Source organism: Rhinopithecus bieti, unplaced genomic scaffold (assembly GCF_001698545.2).
Source record: "Rhinopithecus bieti isolate Rb0 unplaced genomic scaffold, ASM169854v2 scaffold_1853, whole genome shotgun sequence".
Taxonomy (NCBI): domain Eukaryota; kingdom Metazoa; phylum Chordata; class Mammalia; order Primates; family Cercopithecidae; genus Rhinopithecus; species Rhinopithecus bieti.
This window is the reverse complement of record NW_016804151.1, coordinates 5086394-5099407: the sequence shown is the minus strand read 5'-3', so window position 1 is coordinate 5099407 and position 13014 is coordinate 5086394. Positions and strand designations below refer to the sequence as shown.

General features: G+C 51.3%; 1 protein-coding gene across 1 annotated transcript; it reads right to left on the bottom strand.

The window, feature by feature from the left end:
- Positions 1–203: 203 nt before the first annotated feature.
- On the bottom strand, positions 204–9248 carry DHRS11 (dehydrogenase/reductase 11). The gene is made up of 7 exons (XM_017866988.1): positions 8871–9248; positions 5847–6056; positions 2751–2845; positions 1957–2086; positions 1245–1337; positions 971–1036; positions 204–846 (listed from the first exon to the last, which is right to left on the bottom strand). The coding sequence occupies exons 1-7, from the start codon at positions 9015–9017 to the stop codon at positions 805–807; spliced, it is 783 nt and encodes a 260-aa protein (XP_017722477.1). The 5' UTR covers positions 9018–9248; the 3' UTR covers positions 204–804.
- Positions 9249–13014: the final 3766 nt, after the last annotated feature.

The window sequence follows — 13014 nt, the reverse complement described above, 5'->3', positions numbered from 1 at the left end:
CGTCAAACTCCTACACGTTTTCAAGGCCCAAACAAACCCATTCCTGCTACCTAAGGTAATCCATACTCCCATGAGTGAGGCCCCCAATCCACCCACCGGGTAGGTCCCAGGTGGGACCGACCTGGAAGAAATTCTGAGACACAAGCACCCCTGATCACAGAGAAGGGGAAAGAATGGAAAGACACTCCTGAAGCCAAGGCAGATTGGTTGCAATTTTTCTTTTTTAATGATCACCATGAAATCCTCTGGACCAGGCCCTGGTATTCTGCTGCCATAGTCAGAGTGAAGGGATGACCCCACGAGGGGACAAGAAGCCAAGATTGGGCTGGAGACCCCAGAAGGAGAACGAGAAGGGGGAGAGGGAGCAGTGGGGCAGGCAGAGGAGGAAGTCTGGAGCCCTGGATAACCACGCAGATATAAGGTGAAGGCCTCCCTCTGCCACCCCAGCCCTGAGCCACAGAGGGTGAGGTGCAAGAAGATGGGGGGAATTTTGGCCACAACTCCTTTCCCATATCAAAGGGAAGAGACTGAGAGCACACAAAGGCCAAGGAGCCCAGGGGGACCAAGAACAAGTTAACAAGTAAATCAATTAGGGACACCACCTCCTTTCCCCAGCCCATTTTCCACATTTACAACCGAAGCAATTTGACAAGATGATAATAAAAATCTCAAACAAATTGTCTAGCCCCTGGTCAGGGTGTGGACAGGAAGTGGTATCCAGTGATCCAGAAATCAACACCTAAAATCCAGAGGCAGGAGGCAAGCCATGAAGGATGGGGAGGGAAGGAGGAGCTCCCACAGTCGCTAGGTCACCTGCTCCGTGGGCCTCATCTGGATGTCTCCGATCTGTGGAAGGCACAAGGCATGAGACAGCTGCGACACTCTCCCCTAGCCCTGCAGGGCTCCCTGCTCCCCTCCTCTGGGGCTGGTTGGGTTTCTCCAGCAAGTGGACAGTCAGGGCCAGACTCACCTGGATGTGTGGGGGGGTGCTGAGGACGTAGATAACAGCCTCGGCCACATCCTCGGGTTTGAGACACTGAGAGCACCAGGGGAACGGGTTGAGACAAGGACAGAAGGGACTCAAATTCCCTCCCACCACTGAGCTCCTCTGCAGCATCCACATGTCCACCCCAGCCCTCCAGGAGGAGCCACAAAAGCTGGAAGGGTGGAGTCTGAAGGCTAAGGTTCCCTCTGCCTTCATTTAGGGAGTCAGTGGCTTCACCAGGCCCAGAGGGAGGCCCCACCTTCATTTGCTCATAGGTGGCAGCTGCCTTCTCAGGGTCCTTGTCGTGGAGTTTGAAGGCGAACTGTGTCTCCACCACACCTGGAGAGATGCACTGGGCCAACAGAGAGGGCCTGCTCAGGGGCTGAGCTTTGTCAGGCCTTGGGGAGGTTGAGGGGAGAAGATGGAGGCCACAGAACCCCAGCTTCACAGTGATGGCTGCCCAACATCCAGCAGCCGCTTCCTCCCTCCGAAGCTGCCGCTGGCAGTGACCACAGTGATACCTACCATCTACAGAGCCTTTCCTATATGTCAGGTAAACGTTTCACAAAAAAGTGTCCCTAAAAAGCTCATCATCTCCTTTTCACAAGTGAGAAGGCCGAGGCTTGGGGAGGTTCAGTGACTCACTCACGATCACGCGGCCTTCAAGAGAAGAGCCCGGAGTCCTGGTTTCCAGCCACTGTGCACCTGGTTTCCCACAGTCCCTTGCTTTCCCTCAGGTCAGCCCCCTCCCAGCTCAAAGTCTAAGTCTGGTCCTTGGCTCCTGGATCAGTGAAATGAGGAAATGAAGGGCTGCACAGGACCATGCCGGGAGCAGCAGCACCCACTTCTGTGCCAGTCCACTCCCGGGAGCTCTAAGCGGCACATTCTGAACATGGGCTTCCTGAACGGTGTGTGTGGGTGGGGAGGGCCTGCGCCACCCCGTCCCCACCAGGGCTAGGCCACAGCCTCACCGTGGCTCGGATGTGGGTCTGGGCCTCCCGAAGCTCTTGCCTCAGTCCCTCTGTCAGCGCAGTGACGGCGTACTTGGTGGCACTATAGAAGTGGGTCACAGACAGGGGTAACACTCGGTGGCCAGACATGCTGGGTGGGGAGAGGAAGGGGAAAGAGGAGAGAATGAAGCTCCAGGGAGACCAGCAGTGCCCCTGCCATACCCGGTCAGCCCCACCACCCAGATGTGCACCGGAAAGCCTTCTAAAGGGGACCTCTAGTGGCCATCTCACAGCTCACTAATCTAATTTTGGTTATTCAAACAGCTTCGGAAAACCCTCCTTTTCCTGGAAGTTATCCCTAAGCTGACCACAGAATGCACTCGCCTGGTGGTGCAGAATGTCAAAACTCTTTCCATCTAATCTGTATGTTCACTGATATGGTTCTATTGGGACATCTCAGGGCAAGCGGAGGCCATGTTCCCCCTCAGACTGGAGCTCCCCAGTGGCAGATACTGTACATAGTCTTTCTTTGTGCCATGAGGTGGGGTTCATCCCCAGGCCTGAGGAATAGAGGCACTCAGTCCCAGGAGAGGCCTCAGGCTTCAGCTGTAGAGGGAAGGAACTGAGCTGCCCATTCCAACCAACCAGGGGATGGTACTTGACAACATTATTCTTTCCCTCACCATACTTGTGCCATTCGGGTATTAAATCCGTACTTTCCCACCAAGGAAACTGAGGTCCAAAGAGGTCAGGTGAGCTGCAGCACATTACCCAGCCTGGTGGGTGAGTGGTACCCCTTGGCCACCTGCCCTCACCTATTGATGTTAATGATGTGCCCATCGTCCACATTCCGCTCCTTCATGGACTGGTAGGCTTCCCGTGTGCAGATGCTGAGGGCCAGCACGTTCACCTGCAGGCCAGGGAGGGCAATGAGGTGTCTCCACTCCAGCCCAACTGAGCAAATGATGGAGCCACAGAATGCTAGGGGGGAAGGGGGCAGTGTGGCATTCCAAAACAGTGTCCAGGTCCTCCCAGAGACCAGCCACAGGCACAGGGCACCTTGTTTTCTACACAAGTTGCCCCTCTCCTTAAAGCTGCAACCCCCAGTTGATAGCAGAGGTAGCTCCTCACCTGGCTGACCCCCCAAGTTCCTGCAAACAAGAATGGAAACCCTTCAAACCCACTCCTGACTCAGGAGACTCTGTCTTGGCCATCTCCTCTATGAACAGTAGCACAGACCCTCTTATTCCATAGGGAATCATTTCCATTTCTTCCCCCAAATACCCTACTCTTCTCTTCACTATGGGAGTCTGGCCCTGCTCCCTCCTAAACTGCTCAAAATCCTTACCAAAATGGCTTACAAATCTCTCTCCTCTGGCACAGAGCCTAGCCTTTCCCTGCCTTCCTCAGCTACTCTCTGCTCCTTCCCCATCCCCTCCCTTGAGATGAGTGGAGAAGGCCTGACCCTCCTTTCTGTGCCTTCCTTTAACCTGGGTTACAGCTACAAGACTAGGCACGGAGACTCTAGAGGGTCAGGTAACTTCTCACTCCTACTCCCTCTGGCAGAGGCGACCCCCACATCCCCACCCTTCAGGGAACAGAGGTCTGAAGGCGTGTCTGCTGCAAAGCACCTACGCTGCCCCACCCATTGGCCCCACTCATTAGCCTCACCCAGAGGACAAGCAGAGATAAAGCTTTTAGCAGGCCCTCAGGCCTCTCCTCTTAGGAAGAGAGGGAACCAGCAGGAGATCAGATGTTTCTCTTAATCAGGTGTCAGAGCCTGCCATGAGAAACGGAACACCTTTGGTGTGAACCTGCCTTGGTGTTCATGGCAGTAGGAAGAGATGCGTCCCAGGACAGGGAGGTTTCCAGCCCTGTTTCTCATCTTCTTGGCAATGTGGGCTTGTGAGGCAGAGAACTCAGCTCCTGGCAGGTAGAGTAGGAGAAAGAGATCCCCTGGGACCAGGTGAGTAAATCTCCCAGGTCTAGGGGATCAGGGGCAGGGAAAGAGAAGATGCCTTATAGGATGATCCTAATAGATTTAGATAATGTTCAAACTGAAAGGAGCTGTAGGAATTTAATGTAAGTCCCTCACTTTACAGATGGGCGAGTTAAGGTCCAGGTTTAGAGACCCATGTGCTGTGAGTGAGGACCATGGCTCTGATCTCCAAGAAGGCTGAGGGCTTAATTTTCATGGTTTCATTTCCAGGCCCAAGCATCTATGAGGTGCTAAGATGAGGTGCTAAGTCTACTGTCAGCAGATGGGAAAGGATTGTGAGGAGAGAAGAACATCCCATTCACACACTGCTTTCAACTTCTCAGGATACTTTCATACCCTACTATCACCCCATCATACCATCCACAAGTTGAAAACCCATGTCCTGAAAGTTGGGTTTGGCCTGTGCATGGTTTCAAAACATTTTAAATACCCTTCCAACATGTACTGGAAAGTTTCATTTATTCAATAACTATCTTTTGAGTGCTTATGGGATCAAGCTATACCAGAGAACAAAACAGATAAAAATCCTTGCCCTCATGGAGCTGACATTTTAGTGAATGGGAGTGGGGGGTATCACATAATATCAGACTCCCCACTTCTCTCAAAGAAATCATAAGATCAGCCAGGCGCGGTGGCTCACGCCTGTAATCCCAGCACTTTGGCACTTTGGGAGACCGAGGTGGGCGGATGATGAGATCAGGCAATAGAGACCATCCTGGCCGACATGGTGAAACCTCATCTCTACTAAATACAAAACAATTAGCTGGGCGTGGTGGTGCGTGCCTCTAGTCCCAGCTACTCAGGAGGCTGAGGCAGGAGAATAGCTTGAACCTGGAAGGTGGAGGTTGCAGTGAGCCAAGATCATGCCACTGCACTTCAGCCTGGTGACAGAGCAAGACTCCGTCTCAAAAAAACAAAAAAAAAAAAACCAGGCCACACAGGGACCACACCACCATAGAGGAACTATGTAGGATTTGAGTAGTGGCTGTGTCCTTCCCCACACTGTGGACCCCTCCTAACCTCCCTTACTCCTTTATGTACCTACCTGGCCCCAGGGGACATTGGAGTTGTGACCCCAGATATTGATGACAGAGGTATGTTCATCCCAATTAAATGTGACAAGACTGAAGCTCAAAGAAGGTAACCAACCTGCCTAAAGTCACATAGTTACTAGTGAGGCTAGGTAAGAATATCATCTCTTGTCTCTTTCTTCCTTTTCTTCCCATAACATCACGTTCCCAAGCACCCAGGCACAGGGATGACAAGTGGGAAACATCCACCAGGCAGCAGTTCTCTCCCCTAACAATCTTTCTTCTAACACAAGGAAATCACTCTAGACTTTAAGAACTACCTCCAGGTTGGGCGTGGTGGCTCACGCCTGTAATCCCAGCACTTTGGGAGGCTGAGGTGGGCAGGTCACCTGAGATCAGGAGTTTGAGACCAGCCTGGCCAACATGGTGAAACCTCGTCCCTACTAAAAATACAAAAAAATTAGCCGGGTAGTGATGGTGGGCGCCTGTAATTTCAGCTACTCAGGAGGCTGAAGCCCCTCTCCTTCATCGTTTGAACCCGGGAGGGAGAATCATTTGAACCCGGGAGGCGGAAGTTGCAGTGAGCAAAGATCATGCCACTGCACTCCAGCCTGTGTGACAAAGCAAGGTTCCACCTCAAAAAAAAAAAAAAACCTACCTCCAGGGGCTCAAAGAAGAGAAGAGCTGATATGGCCATTCATCTACTCCCTATCCCTCTGGTAGGGCAAGAAGCCAGGAGAGAGTCAAGATGCCCCAGGTGGGAACCTGAAGCTCCCTCTTCCTAGATGTTCCATCTCCAGCTGCACTCTGGTTCACAAACCCCTGGCTCCCCTCTCTCCTCCCCACCCTCCACCTGGAAGATGGAGGCTTGGAGCTCTTACATTGAACATGTCCTTCCAACCGCTGGTGCTGCCTGAGAGCAGGGTGTCAGGCCGGGCTAAGCCGGCATTGTTGATGCAGATGTCTACACCGCTGTGCTGAGAACGGATAGCCGAGAACATGGAGAGGATGTCCTCTTCATTTGATAGGTCACATCTGTAGGGGACCAAAGTCCCGGGGTAGCCTGCACTCTTACATTCAGCAGCCAGCTCCTATGAAACCCAACAGGGGTCTGACTGGGGTGAGCAGCTCACTCCCACGGCTCCCCAGCCAGCCTCAGACCCCCATCCCTGTCACACTCATAAAACACGCTCCTTTGGCAGCTGACTTTCAGCCACGTAGATGTTGAACTGCGCATCCCCTAAGTTTGTCCTCTTTGGTCAAAGTCCAAGGGATGACAGTGCTCCCTGAGTGACGGAGGGAAAAGGTTGTGATCAATGGAGAAACCTCACTATAAACTCAAGTCTTGGCTGGGCGTGGTGGCTCACGCCTGTAATCCCAACACTTTGGGAGGCCAAGGCGGGTGGACCACTTGAGGTCAGGAATTTGAGACCAGCTTTGGCTAACTTGGTGAAACCCCATCTCTACCAAAAACACAAAAATGAGCTGGGTGTGTGGCTACTTGGGAGGCTGAGGCACAAGAATCACTTGAACCCAGGAGGCAGAGGTTATAGTGAGCTGAGGTCATGCCACTGCACTCCAGCCTGAGTGACAGATCAAGACTCTGTCTCAAATAAATAAGTAAATAAATAAACTCAAGTCCTGGGTGGAGCAGGGGCCAGGGATCTAGGGAATGGAGAGCTCTCTCTTTTCTGCCTCTTCCCCAACAGGAATACCTCTTTTGCCCATAGGTAATATGCGCCTCTCCACCACTTCATGCTTCTCCACCAGCGCCAAGAGTCACTGGTCTGGTTAACCCAGCTTCTTCTCCTGCATTGTGTCAGCCAGTCCCTCATCTCTGAACTATTCCCCTCCCCTTGCAAACTGCAGCCAGCTGGCTCAGAGTTCTCAGACATGCCTTTCAACCAAGCCCAGCTGCCAATCTTCTCTCTCTACCTAAAGGAGGGGTCAGAAAGTCAGGACAGATTATTTCTCTCTGAGCCCTGGTGCACCACCCTCCCCTCTGAGGTTTCTCAGGAGACTATGAGGCAAGTCAGGTGGCAGGTGCCATCGGGCATGCCCTGTGCATCTCCAGGCCCTCAGCATGCCGAGAAAGACCTCAGAAGGCAGAGCCACTGAGAGGCAGCCCAGGGGGAAGCTGACATTCAGAGGCAAGAAGAAAACATGCTCTGTGGCCTTCTTTGGAAGCCAGTGACTGGGCACTTGAGCCTTGTGAAGGTGACTGTGTAGACATGGGCGAGGGGGAGGAAGCATGCGGTGCCCTAGAGGAAGGGCAGCTTGGCCAGCTGCCCTGGCCTGAAGCCCCTTCCTCCTCCCAAGACGAGCCAGGAATAAAGGACTGGATCGGGTGTCTTGGGACATTCTTTTCTGCTTTAACTTTCTGTGAGTTCAAAAGGTATAGTCCTCTGAGAATCAGATACCCCCCTTTCACCAGATTTTACCCACATTTGATCACTTCAGGAAACAGGAGTTTTCTCTGTAGGAAGCTAGGACCCAAATTCTGCTTTAACATCAACGAATCAATCAATCAAAGCAGACTGTGGGCAAGGAAGCCTGCAGCTCTCCCCTCCCCTGGCACACATCTTCCCACTTCCTCCTCTAGACCCAAAATTCCTGCCACAAGAAAACCAGAAGGGATGCGCTCAGAATGTATTTCTCCCTGTCACTGCCTTTCTGTTGCCCCACCTGTGCCACCTGATCTCCCTACCTCCCCTCAGTAATGATCTACATCATGTCATCACCCTCTCACAACAGGGGCATTCTCCTCTCAGACATGGAGTCACCCTGGGACTGAGTGATCGGCCTGGGGATCCCCTTGGGGCTCAGACCCCACTTCCTGGCTAGTTTGCGGTAGGGGAGTAGGTGAGAAGGCAAGAGTCACTTCGGAACTAGGGAATCCAGTTGTTTAATCCCTGGCTTGATCCTCTGGGCTCCAAGGCTGGGCTGGGTCCTGAGCTCCTCAGAATAGAATAAAGGGAGGGCAGAGTGGGGCAGTGATGGAGCCAGGTGACCTTGGGATTATCTGGGTTATAAAGTGTACCTTTGGTCAGCAGCAGGGGAGGGGACAGTCCTCCTTCCTGTATACCTTCTTCCTCTGCCCCCACCCAAGGCCTCCTTACCCTTTCCCTGCCTGAGGACTTTGAGCACGGTGGAGATAAAGCCCTGCAGCTAAGCACTAGCTCAACACTGAGAGTGAGTTTGCAGGGCACATCCAGAGAGAGCCTAGGACAGAAATTCCTCCCTGCTCCAAAATGGCCATCTTGATTTTTCTCTTAATTCTGAGGGCTCCCAACCCCACGTCAAGAGAAGCGTAAGGAGTTCCAGGCTGCTTTATACTCTCAAGGTTTCCGCCTTATTTCACCCACTCTGTTCGCCCCAGGAGAGTGGAGGAAGGCCCACTAATGAATATTCCATTCATTCCTCATGCCACTGGGCATGAGTTACCCACGAGGTGAGGGGGCGGGGCTGAGGCTCTTCAGTAAAGCTCCCACCCCCAACCCCACCCTCAGTTCTGGCTCCTGCCCATCTGGTTGGCCAGCCACCTTGCCCTGCGTGGTGGGTGACTTCTGGGGATTAGAGGCACTTGGCCACCCGGGGTGAGAAGGCCACAGGGGTGAGACCACCATTCCCGACCTCCGGTTTCCCCTTTCCTCGGGCCAATACCCTAGGCAGAAGCGAGGGGCGGGCAGCGAGATGCCGGGGTCAGAGATTCGGTAACTCGAGCAGGGGCTGTCAGGGGAAACGGCTCCTTCAAAGACGAGACTTAAGGGGAAAGAAGAAACCTGCCTTAAGGGATCCGAGAGGCCGCCCCCACTACAGCAAAGGGCCCCGGCGTGGCGGGCAAGTGAATCCGACTCCGGGCAAACGACCCGCCCGCGAAGTCCCCGCCCCCGGCCCGGTCTCACCTCGATGTTGCTCACGGTGCGGGCGCAGCCCACCACCTTCAGTCCCTGCTGGACCAGGGCCCGGGCCACGGCCGCGCCGATGCCCCCCGAGGCCCCCGTCACCAGCGCCAGCCGGTCGCGCCACCGCTCCATGCCGGGCCTGGCCATGGGCCCACGCCGCCCGCCCACCTCGCTGGACGAGGGCGGCACCGGGGTCGGGAGCTGGAGCCCCGGCCGCTTCTTCTTGCCCGCCGCCGCACCTGCTGGCGTCGGCAGCCGCGCCTGCGCACCCACCAGAGTCCCGGCCTGCCCTCCGACCGGCGACCTCCACCCTCAGGCCCCCCGGCGATCCGGCCGCATTCCAGGTCGCGGAGGGCCGGGCCGGCGGCCCGGCCGCCCCGCCCTTCTGAGAAAGCCGCCCCGCCCCGCCCCGAGCCTCCCTTCCGCCTCTCCGCCCCTCCGCCCCGCCCCGGCGTAGGGAAACCAGGCTGCGCGGGAGCGTGCTGGCAGCTGGCGGCGCCGGAGCGTCCTGGCAGCTGGCGGCGCAGTTTCCCCAGTGAACGCTTCCCTTTGGGGTCAGGGAAACCGAGGTTTAGCGCGGGGATTCCTCCAGCCCCAAGCGCGCATACTGAAGCGTCCCGCTTAGTCTCCCTTCTCTACTCCTGAACCCTAATGCCAGGATGAGGAATTAAGGGCACTTAAGGTGACTCCAACACTCTTCCACACACTCCCAAACCCGCCGGTGGCTGATCGGAAGGGATTCAGCCCAGAAAACGCCGAGTGTCTCCGCCATCAACGCTGGGTGACCTTGGGAAGGACTCATTCACCCTACCTGATCCCTTGGCTGTATTAGCCACGGAAAACTGAAACACTCCCAAGTACACGTGTACTGGGGAATTCTGTCCCTAAATGGCCCACTGTGTCCAACTGCCCTAGACCCCCACGCTTACCCCTACCCTACTGTAGCAAATGTATCATGATATATGCCAAAGAATAAAACAGTACCTAACATTTGTTGCTTATGGTGCAGCAGGCATTTTAAATATAGTAACTAATCTGCACAAACGCTCTGAGATAGCACATATTGGTATCTTAATTTTAAAGATGAGTATACTGAAGTGGTGAAGCATGCTTTGGGCCACAGGCAGTCCAGTCTTAGGCCAGGGATGTGCTCCTAAACTGTCTTCACATCATTATCGCTTCTTGGGTTGTTGGTTTTGTTCAGAGCAGAGCTCGCTTTGCTAAAAGTGCTGAAAACTGCGTACTTAATATAGCCATTCTCTTAAAGAAAAAGCATCTTTGAATAACCACCTGACTCCCTTCCAGCAAGCAATGGAGTAAGCAGTGAATGTGACTTGTTTATTCATTCAAAAACACTCATTTGCCTATCCTGTGTTTGGCCCCAATGGCAAAGATTAAAACTGAATTAAATCAGCCTTTGCTTTTAGGGATCTCAAAAGAACATTTGACTCTAACAGTGGTGAAGAGGGGATTCGCCTCTGAGCCAAGGGCTGTGGGAGACCCAGTCATATTTTAAGATTCTGGAATGAAATCAAAAAGGGTCCAACAGGAGTCATTTTACCTCCTCTGCCTCATTCCTATACAACATTTAGATTTGAAAGACAACTCAGGAGGTGGATCCAAGAAATGACACTATGAAAATTCAATCTAAATTTCTGCTGCTGCCCACTTGAAATCTAACTCAAAATCTGCTTAAAAGCACATAAAATTCACTCCACCTCCATTGCACAGAAGTACTGACTGTCCCACAATTTGTATGCTGCCACCAAGTATTATAAACATGTAGACACAAATCTCTTAAGCATCATGTGTCTACCAAGCTATTTGACTCGATCTTTTAAATGTCAGCAAAATGCTATTCCTGGGGGAAACTCTCTCCTTTGGTACTCACAGCTGTGACAGCAGTAAACTGTAAGACTACAGTGACTTTGTTACTGGACACCAGATAAGGCTGAACCTCACATGCACAGCCCACAATGTGGTTAGCTCTCAGTGCAGCCTTCTGAGCCCAGTCTTACATGTTGAGCAATTACTTATCCAGCAACCCTTGGCTGAAATTCTGCCAAGTTTTGTTTTTATTCTTCTAGGTCAATATGAACCTCTGAATTTAAGAGGTACTTTGTGTTATGAATTAGGGAACCTTTAATAAAGCAGTTAAAGTCTCATGGGAAAGTAAGATGTTAACGAGTATTTAAAGTATCTCCTCAAAAGAAAAAGACTGGAAAACTGCTTTTCTCAGTTGTCAATTCTCATCACAGGAAGATTTTTGTCTTCAACAGTCTGTATCTGTCCTTCACCCTTTCTTTTTTTTTTTTTATTTAGTTTTGAGATGGAGTCTCGCTCTATCACCCAGGCTGGAGTGCAGTGGCTGGATCTCAGCTCACTGCAAGCCCCGCCTCCCAGGTTCACGCCATTCTCCTGCCTCAGCCTCCTGAGTAGCTGGGACTACAGGCGCCCGCCACCACGCCTGGCTAATTTTTTTGTATTTTTAGTAGAGACAGGGTTTAACTGTGTTAGCCAGGATGGTCTCGATCTCCTGACCTCATGATCCGCCCGTCTCGGCCTCCCAAAGTGCTGGGATTACAGGCTTGAGCCACCGCGCCCGGCCCCTTCACCCTTTCTAACATCAACACTGGACAAGCACTAAGTCCACAAGTGGCAAATACTAAAGTACTGCCACACATTAAGTAGAAACATGTACACCAAATTTTACTGTGCATATTAATAAATATTCTTTATTTTAAATTTTGCACATTGCGCTTTAACATTACATCCAAACATTTTGCAGGTGGATGTCTACTTTGTAAAACCATATATTCAGCTCATTGTCATTTCTGTACAGAATTATAAGTACAACATTACTTTTTGCCACTAAGTTGCTTTAGTAAGTCTCACAGGAAGAGAAACATTTAATGAAAAGAGATGGCTTAAATCATATGGCAGGCCTGCGCAGCCACGCAACTAAAGACACAAGCCTGAAGAAAGAACAAACTAATGAGGATACCTCCACCGTCTCCCAAAACAAGAAAGAATCACATTGATTTAAGATAAAATTTTGCCGTAAGTCACTAAATTAAGAGTTTTTCGAAAGAGAAGGCGCAGTAGTCATCGTGAGTGTTTCATTGAAAGACAGAGCTATTTTATTTATTTAATTTGCTCCAGCTGTTGTCAACCAGCCACTACAAATGGGCCTCTTGTGATCATTTAAGCGGCAGTATTTATTAAATTTCTCCTTCAGATGCTGTCGGTATTGTTCTCTATTGCTGTAGAAAGACTGGTTATTAGCCATAAATGACTGTATTTCATCTTGTGAGATAAAGATTTCCTCATCTGAAGTACATTCAGACTCATCCTGCAAATCAAAGCAGTAGTTAAGACTATGACTTAAGAATGCAAAAAGATATGTAATGGAGGACAGCTAAACATTAAACCAGTCTAACTTTTTAGTTTCAGTTTGGTCACATAAAGCCTTAATTGGAGTGTTTGCAGAGTAAGCATCATGTCATTCTGCCTAACAAATTAGTGAGAATAAAATCTAACCCCTTAAGTTGAAACCTTGAATCTATAATTTCTCCTAGAAGCCTATGAGCCTAGCAAACTACCACCATACCTTGGTCTTAAAAAATAACTAATTGGGCCGGGCACGGTGGCTCACGCCTGTAATCCCAGCACTTTGGGAGGCCGAGGCAGGCAGATCACGAGATGAGGAGATCGAGACCATCCTGGCTAACACAGTTAAACCCCGTCTCTACTAAAAATACAAAGAAATTAGCTGGGTGTGGTGGCAGGTGCCTGTAGTCCCAGCTACTCGGGAAGCTGAGGCAGGAGAATGGCGTGAACCCAGGAGACGGAGCTTGCAGGGAGCGGAGATCGCGCCACTGCACTCCAGACTTGGTGACAGAGCGAGACTCCTTCTCAAAAAAAAAAAAAAACAACAACCCAACAACAACAACAAAACTAATTGAAGATGTTACAACTAGTTACCACATTTTAAGTAGCCAGACTTATCTCTAGCTAGTCCTATCTTGAAACATTCATCTCCACAAACTAAGTAAAAGATAACCATTTCTTACTTAAGAAGTAAGTTACACAGCATCACCATTAAACTTTTACAACCATTAAAACTTTTTTTTTTTTTTTTTTT